Source organism: Melanotaenia boesemani, chromosome 12 (genome assembly GCF_017639745.1).
Source record: "Melanotaenia boesemani isolate fMelBoe1 chromosome 12, fMelBoe1.pri, whole genome shotgun sequence".
Classification (NCBI taxonomy): domain Eukaryota; kingdom Metazoa; phylum Chordata; class Actinopteri; order Atheriniformes; family Melanotaeniidae; genus Melanotaenia; species Melanotaenia boesemani.
Window position 1 is genome coordinate 18,578,058 of NC_055693.1, and position 24,098 is coordinate 18,602,155.

Below are 24,098 nucleotides of genomic sequence, written 5' to 3' on the forward strand. Positions count from 1 at the left end.
CAGCCTTCATTCTTACTTAATCTTTGTACTGAAAATGCTTCAAGATGAAAAGAAAAAAAGAAGAAAGAATACATCAGGAATTAATTGGTGTATATCAACTGTTGAAGACTAAATTAAATTAAACCTAAAATTTCCAGACCACCACCAACTTCCAACCACTTTCACACCTAGAAAATTTTTCTTTTAAAGAAAATAAAAATGAAACTATACCCTAGGCACTGTATGATGTTCCAAATAAGACATCTTGTATTACAGGAAATTACCTTTAAAGGGACAAAGCAACATCACTCTTGTGTGTTTCAAGTTTTCTCTGTCTGTCTCTTTGGTGCATCACACTTGGGATTTTTCTGTTACCTGCATAAATATCTTGTTTAAAATGTTCATAATCCTGTGGAACATATCCCAGCTTAAAATACCAAATGCTGCCTGTTATTGTTGCAAAGACCTGGAGGAGTGAACACATCTGAAACATGAAAGAGGCACTAGTCCACATGGTGCATCTTCACTGTTGCAAGAACTGGATGTTTACTTGTAGGAATGGCACATGATGGTCTCTTCCAAAGTCCTGACTTTCCAGCAGCAGCAATTCAGTTTCTCTATATAAAAAATAAATTAAAACTCAATGTAATCATGACTCTAAAAAAAAAACCTGCATACATTATAGAATACTTGTGTCCTAGTATGCCCATGCATACAAAGTAGCTATTTGCAAAGTGGTGTATTTCACTCTCAAAAGAAGAACCACTGCTGGTATCTGTCTGATGGGTTGCAATGAGCCAAAGAGGGATGCTCATGACGGGCAGTCAGACACGTGTTCCGTCCTGGGAAGTAGAGTAACTGGTTCTATATAAAGAAAAAAAATAAATAAATAAAACTATTACTTTACTAAAAAAGATTACAAACTGGCACACAGGAAATGCAAAAGACCAAACTCACATCCTTCAGCTCCCATCTTTGTTCTGCTCCTACAAATGTGTTCCTGCCTTTGTACTGGCAGTCCTCCAGTTTCACAGCCTCCTGTGCCCCATGCAAACACAGCTCCTTCTGAATGTTGTGTCTAATCTCATGACGTGTGGAGTACTCAAAATACTAGTGCACAGGAAACATTAAATTTGCCATCAGTGTGGTTAGAGGTGAATCATGCAGTTTTATCAAAAGAGATGGAAGGTACATTTTCTTCCTGACCTGGTTTCCTCCTAGTCCATGACATGGGTACATAATCAGCTCTTTCCCGCCCTCATTGTTCTCTCCAGCATCCAGACACGAGTCTTTGCCCACATTTTTCACCTGCAGAAAAAAAGAAGGGAAAGAGAGAGCAGTGAGAGGAAACAAAATGAAAAACTAACATCCAGCACAAGCTGTTCAAACAACTTTAGCCTCTGAAGTGCTTTAGTGGTGTTAAACTGGAACTGCTTTGTACCCTCTGGAGATCATAAGTGGAAACCCACAGTGGCTAGACATGGCTGTGAGGTTTGGAAAGGGGGATCATTGGTGGTGGGGTGTGTGATCTTACTGAGCCAAAGCGGAGTGGGTTGAGATCTGGCATGAAGATTTCTGGATAAATGTTCTTTAAATACCAAGAGAAGGTTTTGCACTGCAGCCGTGCTCGGAGGTCCGTGCGTTTGGAGATGTCTCCAAAAGTTTTCTGGTACAACAATAACACAATAAAGCAATAAAAACTGAGATAAGATTTCCCTATTTTACATGAGACAAACATTTTCAGAGAGATCTTGAAAATATCCAGAACTTATTATTTTTTTCTTTTCAGTTTTATGTATCCAGGAAAACACAAATCTTGACATTTAAAATCTCTTTTGTGGATGTACTTAAAGGAAGCAGGTCAATCAGCACTCAGGGAAAGGATTAACTCAGTTTTAAGACAATCCTTCAAGTAGTTTTTCAAATATTTCAGTCTAAATGTAATTGAGATATGCCTGTCTCAGTTTTCTGTAGAATACTGTTTGGATTTTCATTTTCATTATGTTACCAGTGCTCTAACAACTCATTTGTTTAATTAACTATAGAAAGCACTGGATCACTGATTCTTTCTAATTAAAGGGTAACTGTACATTAAGAAAGATTTGCAGGCTCCTCATGCTCTTAAATGAGAGTATCTAGTAATGTGTCAAATTCTGCCCAACAGTTGGATTCTGTGAAGCTGTGGACGTCGGCATGTCTGTTTGAAATCAGCAGGACAGCACCGGCCTTTTCTGTGAGGTATAGCCCTGAGGAAATTGTTTATGGCTCCTATGAGACCACATGTTGGCAAATGCTGAGAGACAGTCATTTACCAGGTCTGACTTCCTTAAGGGCTTTTCTTTGTCAGTTAACAGCTTTCATCCTCTAATAGCTGATTTATGTCTGCACACTTTGAAGACAGTGTTTCATTTTTAAAAAGGATTCACACATAGAGATTTATAATAATTACATATTTCACTGGAGAGTGTATGTGTTCATGCTGAACATGTTAAGTAACTCGTAATCAGACTTAATGCTTGTTGTAAGCAATTCAGCGGCAGGAGTTGGATTTGCTCAAACTTGCCTTAAGCGGGGAGATAATAACTGGTCTTGAGAATACTTATTTACAGCCATGTGTAGTAGAAATGAAAGACAATGCCTGAGTGCAAATTGCTGCTTCTTCAAAATAAGGTATAAAGTCAATTGGAAGGATTTAAGAGGCATATTATATTCAGAGCAAGGACTTACATCTTTTGCAATTTGTGCAGCTTGCTGGTTACGACGGTAGAAGATCTCCTTGTAGTCGTCCATCCAGACTTCAGCCAGTCGTACCTGATTGCGAGCAATCACTTGTGTACCCTTCGGAAAGGTGTGGGGACTTTTAGTACGGAACACATGACCGACTATGGAGCAGGGGATGATCTCCAGCTGTCCACCACACTGCCACACCTGCATGTGAATGTGAGTCAGCAGAAACAGACGCACAACATGACCCATGCAGCTAAAGGTGAAAGGCTCAGTGGTAAATAAGAAGACTGCTGTAGAGAATGACAGATCAGGGAAGTCTTACCCTAAATGACATTTCAATATTCTCCCCACCCCAGATTTCCATTTCTTCATCATAGCTGCCGATGTGGTAGAAATATTCTTTAGAGATGGAGAAGAGCCCACCGGCAAATGTGGGAGTCCTGTAAGTTGGATAAATTCAGTTGCAGGTTTGTAAAGATTTACACAGTGTAGATTCTATACTGATGAACAAGGTTTGCTTACTTGATGGCATATGTTTCATCTTTCCTCCTCTGTTTCTCGTGATCTGGTAGACTCTCCCAACCAAAAGAAAGTCCCCAGTCAAAGTTGCCTCGATTGTGATTCTGGCCATATGGGGATGGTTTCATTAACTCAAATGTATTCAGATCAATAGTGGTTATATCAGGGCTAACTACTGCAGTGTAGTTCTCAGCTATCCTTGCCAGCAGAGGCTCCAGCCATCCGTTAAAGCATTCACCTGTTAATACATGCAAACATTTCATTATAACTGCAATTTTAATAATAACTATATGACATACACCTTGATTTTTAAATAGAGCAAACTTTGTTTGCCAGAGTTATGGGTGTGTAAGGGTTTGTGAAATGACTTAAATGTGTGAGTAATGCGAGTAGTATGACTAACAATGGGCGTCGAGAAAGGTGAGTGTGTCACCGGTGGCCACGGAGGCACCAAGCAGCCGAGCAGTTATGAGCCCTTTCCTTTCTCGCTGGCGGACAACTCGCACGATGTTCAGCTGCTTTAAATACTCATCCAGCTCATCCTTCAATACATCTGAAAGCAATATGGAATATTAAACAGACAGTGTTAGAGATCAAATGAATAATAACTGATTCATTTCTTCAATGCAAAATAAAAAGAATTAAGAAAAACCCCATGAATGCTTAATGGTGCTAAATAGATTATATTCATACAACTCAAACAGGCAGAGTTCTTCCTACATTGGGCCTATTTACAAGAAATAACTCATTTCTTAGCCTAACCACTGCTAATTCCTTTCTGGAAAGTATTCACTAGAAGCCCTTTGCTTCCTGTTGTTACCCACATCACAGGCCACAGAAGAAGGGAGCTCCTCTCAGAGCTGCCCACCCAGTATGCTGCCTGAAACTATACCCAGCAGTAAGCAGAGCACTCCTGAAGGGCCCCATTGAGTTTTTTTTTTTTTTTTTTTTTTTTACCATCCACACTGGCATCGTCCACCAGGATGATCTCCTTGAGGAGAATGGCAGGGGAGGTGTGGAGGACGCTGTACACTGTCCTCAGCAGAGTGCTCCAAGCCTCATTGTGAAACACAATTATGACACTGGTGGTCGGCAAGGGGGGGCATCGCTTGAAGGTCTGCTCGATACATCTGCATCAAGGACAGAGAAAACAAAGATCTGACTATCCTGAACAGTTTCTGAGTGACACGGTAATCTGGTTATTGCGTCTGCAGGCTTTCCCCTGTGGGGAGTCTATTTCAACTGTTATACTGCATGTGTGGCAACCTTTGAAATACCTGCCCTGTTGGAGTGGGAGAGATTTCGTAGGTGGTGAACAAGCATTATGTCTGTGCTGTGTACTGACTACAAAGTGACATGTACTTGGACCTCTGCGTACTTGGACGTAGCAAACTGCCTCTCTTTGAATTTAGCCAACAGTAACTGGGCAGGCATGCTGAAACAAAGTCTAAGCAATCATCTCTGCAGTTACGTTTTACATTTTCTTCTGTTTCAAAAGAAAATGTGATTGGGTCATGTCACATTACCAAATCTACATTATGATAATGTATGTATTTTTTACAATGCAACTCCAAGTTGTGCTCTGGATGAATGTTTATAATATAAAAGAGTAATTACAATTTTTTTGTTCACCTACAACAGCATGATCTTTTTCTTTTTCACACTTTGAGCATGCAATGCAATAAACATGAATTATTTTATACAGGTTTATCAAATGCATAAAGACTGTACATGCTGACATACTCTGGTGGTCTTGTGTCTGCACCCAGGTCCCTGCTTAAAGAGATGCGATCACTTGCATACAGGTTAAAACAGTGTTTTTCTTCACCCCTTTCCTTCTCCTTCTGGTCTTCGGGGCTCAGGGAGTCGGTGTGGAAAGGTTTCCCAGCAGCTCCGGGAGCAAGAGGGTTCTGGGGTGGCCTCTCCAAAGCTGGCCTGAGCTCAGCAGCAGTGTAGTGACCTGGCAGGCAGGATGCACCGTCTGGTTTATCCTGCTGCCGTACAGGGGCTTTGATCTGCATCTTTGGCATTGCATCTCTGAAGTTATTGACAGCTCCCATCATCATCCCCAGCATGACGTCCCGCTTCACTGCCATCTCCTTTAGCCATGGGTCCTCCTGTTGGCTTTGGGTTCCCACTTCCCATTGTATGAAGAACACAAATGTAACAAAGACAAGGGCCACTACAGCCAGTTTAAGTGGGTGCAGCCGCCTTCGGAGGACTCTGCGAAGAGCTGTCATTGTTCTTTAAAGGAGAGCAGGAAGGCTTTAAACTGAGATTCTGCTGTAATAAATAAATAGATATAGTCAAATGCTTGATGGTAATGAACCAATAATATTATTTAGTCAAATTCAGAGATATTAAAAATGTATATGGACAACATTTTTGATACATTGCCTTATCACTACAACTACACTGTATTTCTGCTCCAATCAGTAAGGTTAAAACTAAACTAAACAAAAACAAAAAAACACCAAGCTCTGGACTCCCTAAAAAACATACCATGAGCCGATCCACGGGTTAAAGTTGGCAATCCTGTAAATGATTTACAAAAAATCCAACGAATGACATCCTGCTTTAACTGGAGATCACCCGTTTGTTACTGCTGGTCCAATGAAACTAATCGAGGAGACAAAAAAAAAAAAAAAAAAAAAAAAGATTCGCTCTGTTGTCGGGCTTCACAAAACTTCCGCGTCGTTGGATCCAGGTGTGCTCCTCTCAGGTAGAAGGCGGTGACGAACTAGTGCGCTTGCGCACCGAGAACTGCGTGTCAAAGTAATAGAATCCATACCTGGAATACAAAGAAAGATGCATAAATGACTTGAAGCGATAGCGGCAAACCGCGACAACTTTTTCTATAACCATCTAAACCAAACCACTCCTCTAACAACGTATCATGAAACTTGATAAACGGGCTACGAATGAGTTATGAGTTATCCGACCTGAAGAATGTTGGTGACTGCTCTCTTTGGAGTTGCAGAGTCAGTAACGGTGTCAATAATAGGATTTGTTTAACTGGTCATTCACTGGGACAGTTGCTGGGTTACAAATGATGGAAGAACGCGATATACCCCACCGCGTCAAATCAAGCCTCTGTGAAAACACCATATGCACACAGAGCTTAAACTTGAACAAGGACAGTGCTATTAACCCGAAAACGCACATGGTCCAACAAATATGGTGACATATCAGAAATGGGGGGAGTTCCGAGTCCTCTCATCGTGGATGCGAACAATCATTCATCGATTAAAGTTTTAAAAGCTGGCGCTCACCCCCGCTCTCTTCGGCCTGTCTAATCCTTGAAATTTCTTACGGATGTCGCTAACAAAGAGTTGGATATTTGCAGGAGTGGAGACGTGGATTTCCACCACAGGGAGTCTGCGCTGGTGCCCAGTTTGAAGCCTCTCTGCCTCTGACTTGCACAGTGACTCCATCTGTAGGGACCGAGACTCCCACAGCTTCCTACCCAGGGCGAGCAGCCAGTTTATGATGTCCAATAAAGTGGTTAGTGTGTCCTATATGTCATTCCAGTCACGTTACTAACTGTATAACTGTATAGACAAGCGGTATCAATATAGTGTGCTCAATCTTAATAAGTGATGTCGACATGAAAAAAAAAAAGACCAAATAATCACCATCATATAGGCCTATCTAAATAACTTTATTTAAAAATGAAAAAGAATGCAAACAAGACAATTCTCTACACATTCAAAATGTTTAACATAAAATAAACACATTTGAATAAATACATGTTAAACGTTCTTAAGATTTCCCGATGTGGTTCTCATTTGTTTTTTTGCAAAAACATTTTTATATTTGTTTTATATCTGTAAGCTTCAGTTGTGCACATGCCTGAATACAAAGAAAGACACATAAATGACTAGAGGCAATAGTGGCAAACCGCAACCACTTTTTCTATAATCACCAAATCAAATCACTCCTCTAAGTTAACACACTCTCGATAAGTAGACTATTAATGAGGTTATCCTATTTGGACTTGTGTTTTCTCTTTGGATTGCCAGCAACCAGCTTTTAATATGCTCAGAAAAATGATCATAGCAATGCATTTGAGGTTCTTCCCAAAGAAATAAGACAAATAACTGCCTATTTTAAACTTGACAGCAAAGTCTAAACAAAAGCCGATTTGCTCAAAGTGAACTCATTTTATTACATAAATGTTGCTTTTATATCCATTTCTCTTTTTCTCTCGCATGCACACACGGAGGCACACACAAGTCAACACTAAGATCTCAAGGCAGCTCGAGCTTTGTCCAGGATTTCCTTTCTCATTTTTGGATAATTTGGATGAGCAGCAAGAACCTGTGGATTGAAATACAGCAGATTTAGAGCATAAAACCAGATTACAGATATTAAATAGAAAGGATCCATTTACAGATATCTCACCTTATGACACACATCTATGGCATCAACATGCCTCTTTGCTTTTAAGTAGTTAAAAGCAAGCTTGTATCCTAAAGGAAAAGCAGACATTATTAGAAACATAATTCTCTTGATCCATATTTAAATAGACTGGACATCTGATTTTGCTTGACATACCAATTGCTGGGTTAGTCCGATTTCCATATTTCCAAGCCAGTTCATAGTTGAGTGCTGCATCACGGAAAGCCTGTTCTTTTTCCATGATGTATCCCTGATATTCATAAGCTTTGCAGCATGACTGGGAAAAGAAGTGCAGTTACACACAGAAGTTAAGGCTGGTTTCTGAGCTCACTAGAAACACAAACTTTTAAAATGAAGATAAATTGTGCATATGTGAAGTAAGATGCAGCAATGGTGTTTAATTAGTGACAATATTTTTTAGGCTGACCTTGTTATGATTGAGGCATCTCTTTAAAAGGTCCCCGGCCATGTCAAACTTCCCTGAATGGATGTATATGTCTGCCAGAAGCAGCCAGCTCTTCTCAAACTCATCAGCGTCAGCAATGTTCCAGTTCATCTTAGCAATGCGTTTAAGCTGGTTCCTGGCTCGAGGAGTTTGTTTGAGCATCATGTAAGCCGTTGCCATGGCCAGCAGCGCCGGTACGTGGTCTGTCTGAATTGAACCAAAGAATTCTGATGAGACAAGACAAATCTACAAACATCAAACCACAAAATTCTTAGTGCGGGTTTATTTACACAAGAGGGAGTGATGTAACTCGTCTTCACCATCTGACGTTTACTGACCTCATTGTTTGCAACCTCTGTGAAAACACTAAGGGCTTTCTCTATATTGGCCTTCTGTTTAGTTGAAAGCAAGCAGTAGTTCTCCAGAATGCGTAGCTGTACATGCCCGCCCAGCGTCTGAGGCTTAATCTCCTTCAGCAGCTTCTCGGCTGTTCTAACAGCAAGCTGCTCGGACTCCTGCTTCTCTGTGGAGTTGCTGAGGAGAGACAAAGTTTGGAAAACTGTTTAAAACAGAGGAAAGCATTCTGTATCATTTCTATTTTAACTGTGTTAAAAGCTCTGGTTATAAAGTCCACTTACCCAATTTCCCCATCCAAATTCTCAAACACTTCTCCTCCAATCGTGTCATTGTCAGGGTTGAGGTAGATTTCAATCATGTTATACACAGCATTTTGACCCCAGTCATTGTCTTTCCGAGCCTTATTAAAGTGTCGAAGAGCATCATTTGGTTCGCCTGTGTACCTGAGCAGTTAGCACAGGATTATTGACAAGACTTGAAAGAACAATCAGAGAATATAATCTTGGAAAGATAAACCTTTCAACTTACCACAGATAAAGGCCTTTGCAGTAGTTAAAGCCGGGGTCAAATTTCGTCCTAGAAGAATGTTTTTCAGCCATATCAAGAAATCTGGGGACTTCTTCCAACTTACCAGCTCTCCTCAACAAGTCAATGAGACGTGACAGAGTTGGATAGTTGTCTAAAAACAACAGGTGTCATTTATTATGTTTTCTTTTGGTGACTGTCAAATAATTAATCTGAATGTACATTCAGCAGTGAAATAGAAAAAAAAGAAACAGGCTGCACCTGGTTTGCGCTCCAAGAGTTGCTGAAAATGGAAAACTGCCTGTTCATAGTCCTGTTTCCTAAACATAATGTCTGCCATCATCTAAGGAAAAACATACAAGAGAATCAAGTTTATATATATATATATATATATATATATATATATATGGGATAATAAAGGTAGTGACTGCAACAGAGGTGGCATAGGAACAGAACAAACCAGAGCTGCATCCTCGTTAAACTGGTCATTCTTCAAAATTATACTGCACTGCTCCTGGCATGCATCAACGTCGTCTAGAGTAAGGTACAACCGTGCCAACTCCAGCATCACCTAAGAACAGGGAGTGCATTCATCCAAATTAAATGCATGTCAACATTCTTTGTATAATATTGTTGAGCAGATAAATCAAACCGTTTGCTAAAATCAAACTATGAACAAATGAGATCATATATAATAAAAAACAAAAAGGAAAAAATAAAACAACAAAACAGACACACAACTGAAAAAAGATACCCATGCTTGTTACGCACAGCTGCAGTAAGTACAACGGATTTGATTCAGCTGCACTGACCTTGCGATCTGTCTCACAATACACAAGAGCTTCTTTGTAGAATTTGACTGCTCTCTCATAGCCCCTCTGAGCTGTGTAGTGTTTGGCAATCTCAGCGCAGATCTCAGCAGCAAGTTGCTTCTGTGTGGGGACAGCATCAGGCTGCTCCAACTGCATGCGCTTCAGCACCTTAGCCTGCACATCTCGGGCCTATAAACAGCAAACACACTTCATTATTATGGAAATGGAACAAACATTAACAGTTGTCAGTGTAGATAATAAAAGAAGGCAGGTACCTGTAAATGTGTCAATAATCACAAATAATCATTGTCTTGTAAGCAGCAAGTGGTGCTCAGAAATAACTAATTAAAAATATTTTTTACAAAATGAGAAAAAAAAACTAGATCCACTCACTCTTTGTAGAGAAAGTAAAGCTTCGTCATTCTTCTCAACTTTAGTTTGGATCTTTGCCAACAGGACCAGATAACGACAATCATCTGAGAGTGCAGGAAGTTCATTCACTGAATGGGAGGGAGGGGGGTGGGGGGATTAGAAGCACACCAACACAAGAAACAAATTTAGCTTTAAAGAAGAATTCGGGAGCCAAGCAGTTCAGGAGGCCACAGTCACCATGACAACAAGATGTGATCGTGTATAAGGCATGGTTGAAGCAATATAATATTGTGGTCCACTATGGGAATGTTTACTGCAGCGCCCCAAAGTGGTCAAATGCTTAATCATTTCTTGGATAAACTGAGGGATGGATTCTGACTCCAATATGGATATGATATTAATGATCTTCCTGCCCCACAAAAATCTATAAATACTCTTTCAAAAACAAAGTTCTGCTTATTTTGTGTACAAATTCAAGCAGTTTAGTCATCAATATCTGCAAACAATAATTTCCATCTTTGCACCATGTTGCTTATATCACAGCGTTGCTTGTGTTATCATGTCTGTGAGGAAATTCTAATCACAGTTGATGAAATATTGGGACTTCTCAAGTACCTGGTTCATGAGCCAGAGCTTCCTGCAGGACTCTCTCACAGCGCTCGTATTGCTTCATCTTCATCAGAAGCTCAGCCAGGTCATAACGCAGGAAGTTCTGTTGCTCACTCTTCAGGGCTGCTTCATAGTAATTAATCGCCTGTAACGGTAACATCAGTCTTGCATCAACACATCAAGTTTATTTATTGTGTGTTTAATCTTTAAATGAGTAAACACAAACCTTAACGTAGTTGTGAGTCTTGACAAGGGCTTTTCCAATCTTACTGGCTAAAGCTCCATCTTTGGGGTTTTTCTTCAGAGCCTGCTCGTAAACCTCAATGGCTTTCTCAGGCTAACGATAAACACAGGTTTAGTTGCATCACAGTTTGTTGCTGGTTTCAGGTATGTGTAAATATTAGCTGCAAAATGCTGTAAACAACTTCAGGGCTGTTGTATAATTTGTGATAATGGTCGATGGTTAGAAAAAAATCCTTTGGCCCTGAATGACATCGTGTTACTTATCGTCACAACCTAACTATGTTTCAACAGGAATGTCTATTACGATCTATGAACTTCTGTAAAAGACAGTATCTCATGGTCTTTGATTCAGTGATTTATATGAAACTCACGACTCCCCCTGCCACTTAGCTTTGGCTACATTCTGTCCTTTTCCACTGTAAACACTTATTGATGACCTTTGTGATTGGACTCTTTGTTTGTTGTTCCACCTGAATTTAACAGAGGATTTTTGCTGTTTGTGTTCTTGCCTCACGCTATGGTCCAGCAGATATTTGTCTTATGTGTAGATGGATGGGATGGCAAATTATCCCCTAAAAGCTGTTGATTTATAAAATATATTATTATTGTAACAAAAACATTCTGTCTATAGTGGAAGCACATTTGCTTACTTCAGATGTAGTGAGCATAATGAACATTTTAACCAGTGTTAGAAGCAATATTCAGATTTTTTGTTAAAGAAGGCAAGTAGTGTTCCACAACCCCAGTAGAAGTCAAATACCTGCATTCAACACCTTTCTAAAGTATGTAAGACTTATCAGCAAAATGCATACAGTATGAATATTAAGTGTACTCACAGTGCAGAAAAATGGTCCCTGCCAGTGTTTGTGGACTCGTATTACTGCTGAACTGTTGGTTACGGTTGGTTGGATTTTAATGCTCCTGGTGTTTAAGGTTGAGCAACTCCTTTATGTACTGTTGGAAGGTTAAATCTACAGCTCTGCATCTTTTTCTTCCCCTTTTTGATAATTTTATATATTGAGTTGCTGTCTTGTAAGAACCACACAGTTTAAAAAAAAAGTACTATTTGTAAGCACCAAAAACAATTATGTTTTATGCTTTGTGATGATGTATTATCCATATAATCCAGGAGGTGTTTTAACTAGTTTATTTGGTCTTGACAGGTAGAATTTGTGTCAAGGCAAGATATAAAGGAAGAGTTTATCCCTGAACTTATAAGAAAAATGTTAAATCCAGACATTTGGAGATACTTGGTTTTAATGAGACAAAATTATAGGCTTTAGAACATCAAACAAAATGTACTCAAGTGAAAAGTACAAGCAAGGTTAAGCACATTATTTTAAGTACTTAAATACATATAATCCCACCATTGTTTTGGACCCAGTCTGTGAAATGGCTAATTATATAAGCTTAGTTTATTCTGTTTGTGTAACAGTGATTGTTAAAAACATCAGATTTTAAAGTCCAATTTATCAGTTCTGCAGCTCAAGTCAATGCTTTTGACTGTAAGGTGTTTTTGAAGAGAATGGTTTTGGTATATAAATCCAAAAAAGTACATTTGGAAAAGAAATGTGAAAAAATGCAGGGTTCCTTTAAATTAATATAAAGAGCATAGATATGAAAGTGTTATCAAATTATGATGTTGACTTAGATTAACGCTTGACACTGGTGTTACTTCTTCTATACTATATTATTACACACACACACACACACACACACACACACACACACATATATATATATATATATATATATATATATATATATATATATATATATATATAATGTTTTATTTTTCCTCATCAGTTCTATCTGAGCAGTGTTTTGTACATTACTTCCTAACATAGCTTAACATAGCTACAGCATTAGAAAATTTCTAATTGCAAAAGACTGTACACGTACTATGTAACAGCAGCTAATTACATTTAGCAGCAAACAGAAAATATACAATAAGAAAGCTTAATCACATTTTTATGTACCTCCTGAATGTTCATGTAGGCATCCCCGAGTAAGAGATATGTGTGAGGGCTGGGCAACTTCTCCACCATTTCTCTGAAAAAGATCGTATCACATATGACGCTTTTTAAGTTCAAAAAGGGTATCGGAGTAAGTTAAATACTTATCTGGTCCTAACCCTTTTGTCCATAATAATTTATATATTGAAACATTTCATCTCAATATTAAGTACATCACAAACTATAATACACAATCGTAATAATATCCAACCATAATAAATCATAACAAAATATTAATGTTTTCATATTTTCACTGCAGTTATTCCATGACTGAACGCCTCTTGTAGAGATACAAGATATATTACCATGTATACATGTCTCTGCAGTGGTCTGTTGGTCAGTCTTACTTTAGTAAGTCAAAAATACAAATAAGTATAGTCATTTTTTTTCATCTGCACACATACCCTCAATCTATTTTTTTATTCAATCTACATTCAGCATGTAGTCTTGAGTTAGTTTCATCTTAGTCACGTATGTCATTGCCTTCAGAATTTTTTGTTAATTTCAGAAACAATGTAAATTTTCATATTTCAGCAATCTTCTTAGATTTAAATGCATTTTTTATAATTTGACTCCAAAAGTATTGCTTACCTGTAACAGCTTGCATATAGCCGTTTTTCTCTTCTGTGCTTTAGATATATGTCTGCCATTTTCTCTTTAGCTTGGATGTAATAAGGCTGATCTGGGGTGATGTTTCTCAGCATACTCAGCGCCAGCTCCATGTCACCCCGCAACAGGGCCAGGTCTGCATTAGCAATAGTGACACGTAGCTCCTCAGGGGTTCCAGAGAACTCATTGATGGCATCCTGCATCACCTTTGCTGCTTCATGCTAAAATACAAAACCCATTCATCTACTTATAACTTGTTCCTTTAAAGTCAAACATTTATGTGAACACCAATCGTCTTATTACTGCTAAAATTATAAGACTATTTTACCTGTTTTCCACTGAGCCACAGAGCTTCAGCTAAGTCCAAAAAGATGGATACACAGTCGGCAGAGTTCAATTCTGTCTTCTTGTGCTTAGACTTGGACGATGATCCAGCTCTACGGACACCTGGAAGATTCATAGCCATCTGCAGTGTCTGAATAGCCTCTGCAAGCTCACCCATTTTCTTCTTAGCCTGAGCTTTAATTAGGTGGTACAATGGGTGGTCTCGAATCTGGAATGAACAATAAAACATGATCTGTGTGGACCAGCAATCCCTGCATCAATATGAGCCAAATCATGTGGATAGATCTCTCACATAATTTCTAATTCAAGCCAAAAATATGATTTACTACAAGATTTCAGACAAGAGCTCTTGTTGATCAAACAGACCTTTATTTTTCACTGCAGTTTGCCCCTGATATTACCATGCACTTTCACTTGAATGTTGATTAATTGTAATTAGATGTTACTGTCTAACTGCAAGTAAATAAACAGGCAGCTTGTGTCACACAAAGTCAGCTGCAGAGGGAAATAAGAGGATGTCAGTGGCAAATCTACAATGTTTCTTCAAAATCCTGATTTGATGTCTCACTGACCTCAACCTTATTATTATTATGCATTAATATCTTTCAGATGTGAGGTTTGATAAACATTTAAATAGATGATATATATATATAATGTTATTCAACATATGATGGTAATAAATTTCTGACGTTGCATAACTGTGTAAACCCATCTGTGCTTATTAAAGATACAGAGAATAAAGCTATTAAGATCTGCAGTTTTCATTCTGTAACAGTCAAGGCAGAAATATAATGAAAAACCTATGTACCAACCGGCTTCTTTTTGTGCATTTCATATAAACTTTCATATTTCTATTCATATTTACTTGACACATCATGAACAAACTGACAGGATGCCCTAATCTGTTCAATTTCACTGACATATGCTTCCTTGACAACTGCCATATTGCTTGTTTTTGGTCATGGTCATGTCTGCTGCAACATCTACTTGACAAAACTGGTTGCCACTTTCTTAGAAATGCACCTGTATTTCCTTCAGGTAAATGCAAAAGTATAAACATTTCCTTTAATCTGCATATAGTGAGACCTAGCTGAGCAATGATGCTTTGCTCTCTAGTAGATGCTCTCTTGAAAAAAAAACTTGCTTAGAGAGTCTAAACTGACATTTAATGCTGCATTAAAAGTGCTCAGCTGGCAACAGTGTAGGCTTTCTTTTGCACATGATCATGCAAGGGTTTAGTGGAAGGAGAGGGGTCGATGTAACTTGAGTGTGTGTTTGTGACAGGGAGAAAAAGGACAGATAAATATGCTGCATCCAGCAGTAATGGAAGACTCAACTAATTTGAATAGTTATAAAAACAACCCTCCCGGCCCCTCCAAGAAAAGAACAAAATAAATGTATGAATCACAAAATACAGGTCCACCCATGTATTACCACTGTGTAGAAATTAACTTTGGAAAGTATTTGCACATTTTGCAGTGGATTAAAATTACAACATAAAAACACATTTCCTTTTATAGACTTAGGACCCAATAATATTGTAACACTGACTGTGATTTTACCTCAAAGTTATGGCTGAGACAGAGTTCAAGAGACTGGGTGCACAGCATCACGTTACCCTGCAGCAGATGGATCTGGGCCATTAGCAGATGAGCTTCTGCATGAGATGGACACTGGTCCAGGCAGTGCTGTAGACTGTTCTGAGCAGCATCAATGTCCCCTACATAAATACAACAGCAATGCAATGTAAAATACCATGGGAACAAGTAATAAAAAGAAATAAATACTAATAACATAAAACATAGTTTACTGCAGTACTCACCAGACTGATATCTAACTTTGGCTAACAGGAAGACAGCATGAAGGAGACCTGGCACGATTTTAACCACGGTATCCAACAATGTGGCACAGTGCTGAAGCTGAGGAGCAGGAGGTTGTCCAGGAGCAGGGGCCTTAGAGGAGACCAATAAAAACGTTATTTACTACAAAGAGTCCTAAATTGCTTAAGACATTCTTAAAACAAGAGAGTTTAACTAGTGAGAAATCAGTCCAAAAAAAGACTAAACCCTAAGGCTGTCTTGTACTCCCCAAATTCAAGCCCCCTGGATTTACATGAACATTTGAAATGCAAAAAGATATTATCCCTTATGTTTCTTCTAGCTGTACCTTAGAGGGACACAGAGCAAGATACTCTTTGACAACATCCAACAGGAAGTCAGGGTTCATTTTCTCTAGATACTCGACTCCGAGAGGCAGACCCTGAAGTGAAGAGAAGTGTGCATCCACAGCTTCATTCAGCAGGTTGGTCACCTCTTCCTGTGACCGGCGTTTTTTCACTGCCAACACCGCCCTTAGATACAAAAGTTCCTAAAATAAAGACAATAAACTAATAAATAAATAAGATAGAAATCATACATAAAAACAAATAAATCAAATTACAGAAAAAAGCTAAAATTATTTTGTAAAATGAAAGGGGTTAAGAAAAATCAACAGAAATGAAAACTTTGCGGGATTATTTTATGCTAAATCAAAAGGACGACTGAGAGGAAAACAAAATCGTTACAGAAGAATAGCTGAAAAGTAGAAAACTGCAGGTTAGCTGTAGCAGCTAATTTTGTTATATGACTTCATTAATAGTTTGAAATTATGATAATCTTCTCTTTTCAAACACAGTCGTATGAAATAAATTACCCCTTTCCCAATGGATTGTTGAATCTCAGCAAAAAATTCCAACTGTTCTTCTGCCTCTTCAAGCTGCCCCTCCATCAGCTGGCAATGAGCTATACCTGGATAATGACAGAAATGATGAGAAAAAAATGTGTTTGAAGAAAAATTTCAAATATTCATTTTGGGCCCAAAGTATCATGCAAACTTGTTACCAGTCAAAGCCGCAACGCTAGCCTTTTCCCTGTTGGTAATAGCAGTCTTGTACCACTTCATAGCCTCCTTGATTCTGCCCCGAAGCAGCATCTGGTAGCCCAACTCTGTAGCTAAATCTGGTTCATCTGATGCCACAGAGAAGGCTCTTTCCACCATTCTGAATGTCTGCTCAATCACCTTTTCATTGCGTCCGCACTGTAACACAAGAAAAATACAGCACAAAAAAAGGACTGTAATTCTGTGCAAGTTAAAAACACCTGACAAGTAACAGGGTAATTCCACAGAAGTTGATGCAAGGTCACAAATCCTAAAGCTCTACTTTAGATACCTTTTCATTTGCTAAATCTAATTGTTTTTGTTTTTTTTCCCCCCAAAAATTAATTTGCATTATTTTTCATTGCGTATCATTTTATTCTGCAGAGCAATTTCTAGGGAGAAACTGCAACATTATTTGCTGAATGTTTTGCAGTAATCAAATAGCTAGGAATATTTAATTTCCAAAACTTCTTAACACAAAGTTATTGTTGTCTCATAGTATTAATAAAATAATAAATAATACACCCAGAAGTAATTTGGTCCTGCACAAGAGCAACTGAGAACTTGTTTTAACTATCCCTATTTAGTGATTTTACTTTATGTCTAGCCTTGGGGTCAGTATGGTTGGCATTATGTTTAAACATGTTTATCTGATTAACAACACTATAATAACAATACATTTTAATAGTTCCAACATTTTATTAAACAAAAAGTAATATTACAAAAAAAATTCATATATGACAGAAGTATATTATAAAAAACATCTAAATTTGCAAGCAAGGAATGGAAAACAAATAGAATCTCGTCTGATGAAGAAAATGATGATTTAAAAAGTAGGTCAGAGAAAATACCAACAGGCTTTTTATTTTGTTTGGTTTATTGAAAATAAGGGACTGGCTGAGCTTCAAACTTTAACAATGATGTGTAAAAAATAATTATTTGTCCAGAAGATTTAGAGAACTTGTTTGGATTAGAAGATGAGGAGGGCAGACACTGGTTGGACTTTAAACCCAGGTTCAGTTGGTTAACTTTAAAACTAATGTGTATTTCTGTTGCAGGTGTTAAATTATGGAATTCTGAAAATGATAACTTAAAGACTTGTATAAGGATTCTTCTGTTTAAGAAAATGTTGGAATGGATGAATTTTAATGTTGTTTATTTTCTTTTCTCATGTGTATAGTATAGTGCAACTTTTGGTACCAAATGGAAAGGTATGTACAGAAAGAGGCAGGTATTATAAGTTTAGCTTCTTCATGCTCATTTTCATTTGTAGTGTACAAAAAAGATTTAACAGTTGTAATTATGTAAACCATGAAATGAATGAATGAATGAATGAATGAATGACAGCAGTAGCATTAAGAATTAGGACAGAATACTGGAAAATGGTCTTACAACGCGGGTAAAGGCGAGAGACATTCGGTAGAACAGCTCTGGGTTGTGTGGTTCCAGCATCTCTAAGCTGCTGATGAGGTTTGAAAGCTGCTTCACTGCCTGTCAGTGGAGGATAGAAAACAGTTTGTGAGCTGAGGAGCACATTCCCTCTACTCCATTAACAACTTCATTTTGATTGATGAAGTTGAAAAGTGAAAATGTAAATAATGTGTAAACTTTACCTCAGTTATATCACCGTCTCGACATAAAGAATGCAGAGCTAACATTCGTAGTGCTTCCAGGTTATTTTTATCTTTCTGTAAAAGCCTGAAATATGATACAAGATAGTGTGAACAAAGTCCATCTCCTACAGTTAATAAGCTAGTATTTCTTTTATTGGTAGCAATAGAATATCTGATACTCCTGCAGCACTGTGGTGAGCTCCAGACAAATAATATTAAAACTAAAAGGAACTGTGAAGGCAGCCAAAGGATGTAAGGAATACTGTTTGCTGCTTGGCCTCAATCCATTTCACAAGATCAGAGAGAGGGCAACATGGCAGCCTGAACTTTCTGCAGCCTTAGTAAAAGCTCTTCTTTCTGTTCAAACCTAAACTACAGAATTTGTAGGTTATTGCTACAGCTTGGTTCAAAGACCATTCTGTGAAGCACTGGCTTTGGTCCAGAAGGGCAAGCACAATAGCTCAGTCATTGTGCACTGAAAACATCACGTCAGTGTTTCATTTGCACTCAAATGCTGGGTTGTTTTTCTTTTTATATCTCTGATGCTAATTACAAATGTTTAGCACTTTTTCGTGTTACCAGAGGAATTTACTCAATTCTAATTCCTGCGCCTATTCCTACCGGTCTGTTTTGCAGGGGTGATGTGCCCCTATTCTTTCAAAGACCAGTTGCCATTAGCCCTTTAACTGGACCAAGATGACCACCGCTCTTTGATTTCCAAAGGAAGAACCTGCACAACTTGCAATAAAGCAGAAGAGTAGGTTAAAGGTTTGTTATATATTTGTTATTTTTATGCTTTTAACATTTTTTGGGTCCAAAGAAGCAAGTTTAGATAAGATTGCACAGAGAAAGATCAAAGATCTTTACACAACATGGAAGAGACCTCAGGAGCACCATTTAAGTACCTGTGTGCTGCATCTATGGTTTGGTCCCAGTCTTGAAGGCTTAGCAAAAGTTTCATCTTCTTAATGAGAGCAGGTAAGAAACCCGGGCAACTCACTATGACTTGGTTAACCATCTCTAATGCTCCAGAGTAGTTCTGACGGTATTCATAGTAGTGTGCCTAAGACAAAAGAAACATCAATAAGTATGGCATGCACATAATAAAATACATATCAAACCAAAAACAAGAAAAATGTTCTGATGGAATAATAAATTAATTTATGGTCCAAGAGAATTTTAAAATGTAACATCATCTTTAAAAGATTCATATTAACAGCAGGAGTCTTTATGCTAACTTTGAAAATATTAACAACTTCTAAAATCAATTTAAGACGCCATTCCACATTATAGCTATATCAGAGACGTGGATACATGACGAAAAAGAGTGAAATTTGAAGTTATATGGATATGAGATATACACACAGAACAGAAAATTTTAAATTGGGGGGGGGGTAGCATTGTATGTGGACAGTAAACTGAAAAGTAAAATGGTGGTCAACATGACATCAGCTGTAGATGAGTTGATGGAATGTTTGACAATTGAAATTATAATGAAAAACAGGAGAAAGAAGCATTTAGAAAATGTATGGAAACGGTGTATGCAAGAACGGGTCAAAGGGATGTATTTGTTTGTGGAGACTTTAACATAGACCTCACAAAGTCAAAGATACATAAACAGACTGATGAATTCCTAAATACAATGTTTAGTTTAACCCTGTTCTCCAAAATCACAAGACCCACAAGAATAACAACACATTGTGCAACACCGATAGACAACATCTTTACAAACGTAATCGAACACAGTATGGTGAGTGGTACACTGATGAGTGACATCAGTGACCATTTACCTATGTTTGTTTTTTTCAACATTCATTATGGAATTAATGAGGGTAAGAATAGAAAAAAAGCATGTAAAACAACCATCGAAAAGTGATTGCGTACTGAAGATGCTATCAATGCACTAAAAGATGACTTGATGGTACAAGATTGGGATGATGTTTATAGGGAAACAGACATGGCATACAATAAATTTATTTATATATTTAAATCATTATATGATAGAAATTACCCACTTATAATCACTAATTAAAGTTATAGATATAAAAAATTGTCTTGGCTAACCAAGGTACTACAAAATGCTTGTAAAAAGAAAAACTATCTGTATAGATAGTGCAGGTGCTTTGCTGTATGATATGCTTTGGCCTGGTGAATGTTCTTTGTTTTAATATTGTTTTAAAGTGTGTTTTGATATTGTTAGGTATTGTGTAATGTCTCATTTGTGTTCATGCTGCCATGTTGGCCAGAAAAGGAGATGCAACATGGTGGTAAACATGCCACTGTCCCAACTTCTTGAAAGGTAGTGCTGGCATTAAATTCAACATAATTATATGTTTTCAAAATGCAAAAACCTACTGCAGTTATGAATTCAACATGTTTTCTTTGTGCTATTTCTTTACTTATGTGTGGTTTAAATTATTAGCAAACAATGGATTTGTTTTTATTTAAATCTTAAGTAATATCCCAAATCTTTAAGAGCCAAGTTTGCATGGTAGATAAAGTTAACCTAACATTAAAATTACAGGGGTAGCCAGGGCAACAAATGCATTCAAAACAAGGATTAAGTCATTAAAAGATATAGGAGCTATTGGCGAGATGTGTGCAAACCATGAAGTATTGTAGCTTTGTAATATTTGGAGCTGTGGCTCAGGAAGACAATTCAATAAGGACTGGCATTTCCCATCTCACCTTTCCCATCAGGGCAAAAACATCAGCTCTTTCTTTCAATCCTTCATCAAAGTATTTTCCAGCCTTCCTGGTGTAGGCGTCTTTCCCAGATGTAACATCTATCCAGGCTTTTAAAATGATTCCCTAACAAGAAATATCAACACACATTCTACAAAAGTGCAAACATATATTTTTTATAAATGTACACATGTACAATACTTTCCAATACTGATACTGATGCATTTCCATATTGTTATATGGGGCAAATAAAATCATCACCTCTCTAGAGCCATTGGAGAGTTTGATCATTCTTTCTGTGTACTCCCTTGCTTTATCATTCCGCCCCAATAGCCAGAGGAAGGTCCCAGCATGGTACAGACTCTTGGGAGGTGCACTTTTACGATCTTCTTTGACCTTAGCATCAAGTTCCTGAATAATTTCTCTGTCTACAGACAGACATAAAAGAGGAAACATAAGATTCCTGTATTGTCATTATCATGTGCATAAAACTGCAACAAATGCAATACGTATATCCAGTTCTTTAAAACAGTACACTAAAGCATTGATGACATAATAAGACTATGAACGCTTACCTGGGGTTGGCTTTCTTTTCTCTGCATAGACAAGAGCCATTAATGTGCACAGAGACAACTCTCGATCATCTCGTATTGTGTTCAGCTCTGCTGTGGCTTCTTCAATTTGATCTGAAGAGAAATAATTACAGGCATGCACATATAACAGAAAGAAAGGGAACACTTATTTATCAAAATTGACGTTTGTATCACTTTTTAAAGCTCACCTTGCATAAGAGTTCCGTATGCGTGGAAAAAACTGTAAACTGGATCATTGCTGTATTTCTTTTGAGCAGCAGATGCAGCGTTTACAGCGTGACTGAAGAACTTCTCATAACAGTAGAACTTTATCAAAGCCTGCGGGGAAATATTATGTATTTGCTTTAGAAGAGAGTACAGACTACAATATAAAAAGCTTAAACACATAACCAAACAAGTCATTTTACAGTTACAGAATAAAAATTTAAAAAAAGACTTAATACAATGCCTGGCACGGTACCATATGTTAGCTAATCCTAGTTATTACTTTTGCACTAAGTAATTCGTTGTCGTAATCATCACTTGTTACGTTTGACTGTTATATCTTTTTTGAAGGACGTAACCTACAAACCTACCACTCGTTTACTAATCAGATGTATTCTTCGTTACCAACAATTTGCCCTCTTGTTGTATTATTAGCTTTCCTCGTTTTCATCTGAATCCCCGGGTGCTGTATTCGTCAGTTGTATTCACCTACCAGCGTTGTGTCTTCATCCTCCATCTTGGTTGACACGCTTTAGGTGCTGACACTAAGGGGTGTTGATATAGTAAGTAGTTATATTCCCTGTCTAAATGTTTCATTATATGTATATATTACTGTAATTTCCGTTGTATTTTCGCCATCTTGCATTTACTGGTTAAGCGTTGCTTGGTAACTTAGGAACAGTGGCTTGAAAAAATATATTTTCCCCAATGTTTGACTTTCAGGTCCGACTTCCTCTCCAGATACTGTTTAAACCTTCTTTTTTTTTACATGAATTTTTGTTTAGCATAGTTTATAAGAATTATGCTTTTAATAAGTAATATATGAAATAGTTTTAGTCACTGTTTTAGTAAACACAACAAGGCTTCCAACGAAATATGAACCCTGAAAAACAAAGCTCAGGAAAAATTTTCAAAGTGAACAAAGACAAATTTCCTTTTACATCTGTAGATGGCGCAAGCGTGCTTAAAAGAAATTGTGAGTAGTAAACTTTTCTTACCGATACTGCTTTTAGTAGTGAACTATTGTTACTAAGCAACTCTGTTACTCTAATTAGTAGTACTGCCACAATTAATAACATTGAAAAAATAGAAAACCTAACATTTAAACTATAGGTATACTGGCTTGTTGAGCAAATGACAGAGTAGTAGAGCAGGCATAGTCATAAATAGATAACTTTAAAAAAGGGGGGCTTGGTTAAGTAAAACATCTGTAATACAAAACATATTATAGTAACATTATTACTTTGTCATAAGTTCAAATAGTAATAATGTCATTACACACCAAAGTTTACCCCTATTCCTGTATTGTAGCCTATGAAACAAGATGTTAATTTAATTAAATGTAAGCATTGTGGAGAGGCTTTTAAAGTATGAATTTCATTGTGTTTGTAATACATGAAATCATGGGAAGTGGCCTTATGTAATGTTAGGAAACAAACAGCCAGGGATTGGAATTAAAAGTATAATTTCTTTTTCTAAAATGTAGTAACTCTGGTGAGGCTGAAAAAAGCACTTTAATATATGGAGTAAATTTATGTGATTAATTTCTCATGGCATTTAAAAATGCACAACAAAGGTCAAAATAAGTATAACCTACTATGAATATATGAAAATAAAGTGAGCAAGCTCAGTAGTTTAGATTGCACTTTCACACAGGTTGTATTGATGTGGCAGGCTGTTTGTAAGGCTGGCCATCTGTTTGCCAGGGCTACAAAAGTAGATATACTAATTAAGATAACACTAATACCTTATCTCCTTGTAGTTAGGTTCCATTTAAACTATATTATTTTTTATCTTATGTCAGCGTTATTATTTGCTCATTATATCACCCAATAACACATCTGTTCTTATTAACCATGCAGAGTGGAAACATATCTATATCAGCCAGTGATAACTGGTGGCCCAGTGTTACACAACACCATGAATTGACTGTTAAGTATGATGTCTACAGTGTTGAGTCATGGTGTAACTGTTGGAAGAGAGACCTTTCCATGCCTTGTCAGATACTGTTTAGCACCAACTCTGGCACATAATCATTACTCCCTGTAGAAACATCAATAGAAGAGTAAATCAGTTTGATATTGATGTGTACAGTATGTGCAGTAATGGCAAATGTTTGGTATTGTAGA

General features: G+C 37.5%; 2 protein-coding genes across 7 annotated transcripts; both read right to left on the bottom strand.

The window, feature by feature from the left end:
* Positions 1-181: 181 nt before the first annotated feature.
* galnt3 (UDP-N-acetyl-alpha-D-galactosamine:polypeptide N-acetylgalactosaminyltransferase 3 (GalNAc-T3)) lies at positions 182-6,667 on the bottom strand. 5 transcript variants are annotated; one of them, XM_042002737.1, is made up of 13 exons: positions 6,498-6,667; positions 5,728-6,016; positions 4,969-5,508; positions 4,183-4,355; positions 3,629-3,778; positions 3,229-3,463; positions 3,029-3,146; positions 2,707-2,907; positions 1,514-1,645; positions 1,186-1,287; positions 937-1,089; positions 696-843; positions 182-596 (listed from the first exon to the last, which is right to left on the bottom strand). In XM_042002737.1, the coding sequence occupies exons 3-12, from the start codon at positions 5,463-5,465 to the stop codon at positions 730-732; spliced, it is 1,875 nt and encodes a 624-aa protein (XP_041858671.1). In that variant the 5' UTR covers positions 5,466-5,508; positions 5,728-6,016; positions 6,498-6,667; the 3' UTR covers positions 182-596; positions 696-729. The 5 variants fall into 5 exon arrangements, with proteins under 5 accessions (XP_041858671.1, XP_041858670.1, XP_041858666.1 ...); XM_042002736.1 differs by having other exon boundaries at positions 182-843; positions 4,969-5,505; XM_042002732.1 differs by having other exon boundaries at positions 182-843.
* Positions 6,668-6,867: 200 nt separating this feature from the next.
* ttc21b (tetratricopeptide repeat domain 21B) lies at positions 6,868-22,630 on the bottom strand. 2 transcript variants are annotated; one of them, XM_042002585.1, is made up of 29 exons: positions 22,463-22,630; positions 21,954-22,083; positions 21,748-21,858; positions 21,434-21,600; positions 21,176-21,298; positions 19,393-19,550; positions 18,488-18,572; positions 18,267-18,365; positions 16,838-17,033; positions 16,650-16,744; positions 16,125-16,325; positions 15,781-15,910; positions 15,521-15,678; positions 13,942-14,166; positions 13,596-13,834; positions 12,969-13,041; positions 10,973-11,083; positions 10,753-10,891; positions 10,159-10,265; positions 9,766-9,954; positions 9,414-9,524; positions 9,215-9,296; positions 8,957-9,107; positions 8,710-8,871; positions 8,410-8,605; positions 8,054-8,278; positions 7,783-7,903; positions 7,630-7,697; positions 6,868-7,545 (listed from the first exon to the last, which is right to left on the bottom strand). In XM_042002585.1, exons 1-29 carry the CDS (start codon positions 22,484-22,486, stop codon positions 7,468-7,470), a joined length of 3,954 nt encoding a protein of 1,317 aa, XP_041858519.1. In that variant the 5' UTR covers positions 22,487-22,630; the 3' UTR covers positions 6,868-7,467. The 2 variants fall into 2 exon arrangements, with proteins under 2 accessions (XP_041858519.1, XP_041858520.1); XM_042002586.1 differs by having other exon boundaries at positions 22,459-22,630.
* Positions 22,631-24,098: the final 1,468 nt, after the last annotated feature.

Coding starts and splice junctions, on each gene's coding strand:
- galnt3 (XM_042002736.1), bottom strand. CDS start 5,465: ATGACAGCTCTTCGCAGAGTCCTCCGAAGGCGGCTGCACCCACTTAAA. Junction 4,356..4,968: donor GCAGACACAAGACCACCAGA/GTATGTCAGCAT, acceptor TCCTTGATGCAG/ATGTATCGAGCAGACCTTCA. Junction 1,288..1,513: donor ACCCACTCCGCTTTGGCTCA/GTAAGATCACAC, acceptor TTTTTTCTGCAG/GTGAAAAATGTGGGCAAAGA.
- ttc21b (XM_042002585.1), bottom strand. CDS start 22,486: ATGGAGGATGAAGACACAACGCTG. Junction 21,859..21,953: donor ATACGGAACTCTTATGCAAG/GTGAGCTTTAAA, acceptor ATTTCTCTTCAG/ATCAAATTGAAGAAGCCACA. Junction 8,279..8,409: donor CAGAGGTTGCAAACAATGAG/GTCAGTAAACGT, acceptor GGTTCAATTCAG/ACAGACCACGTACCGGCGCT.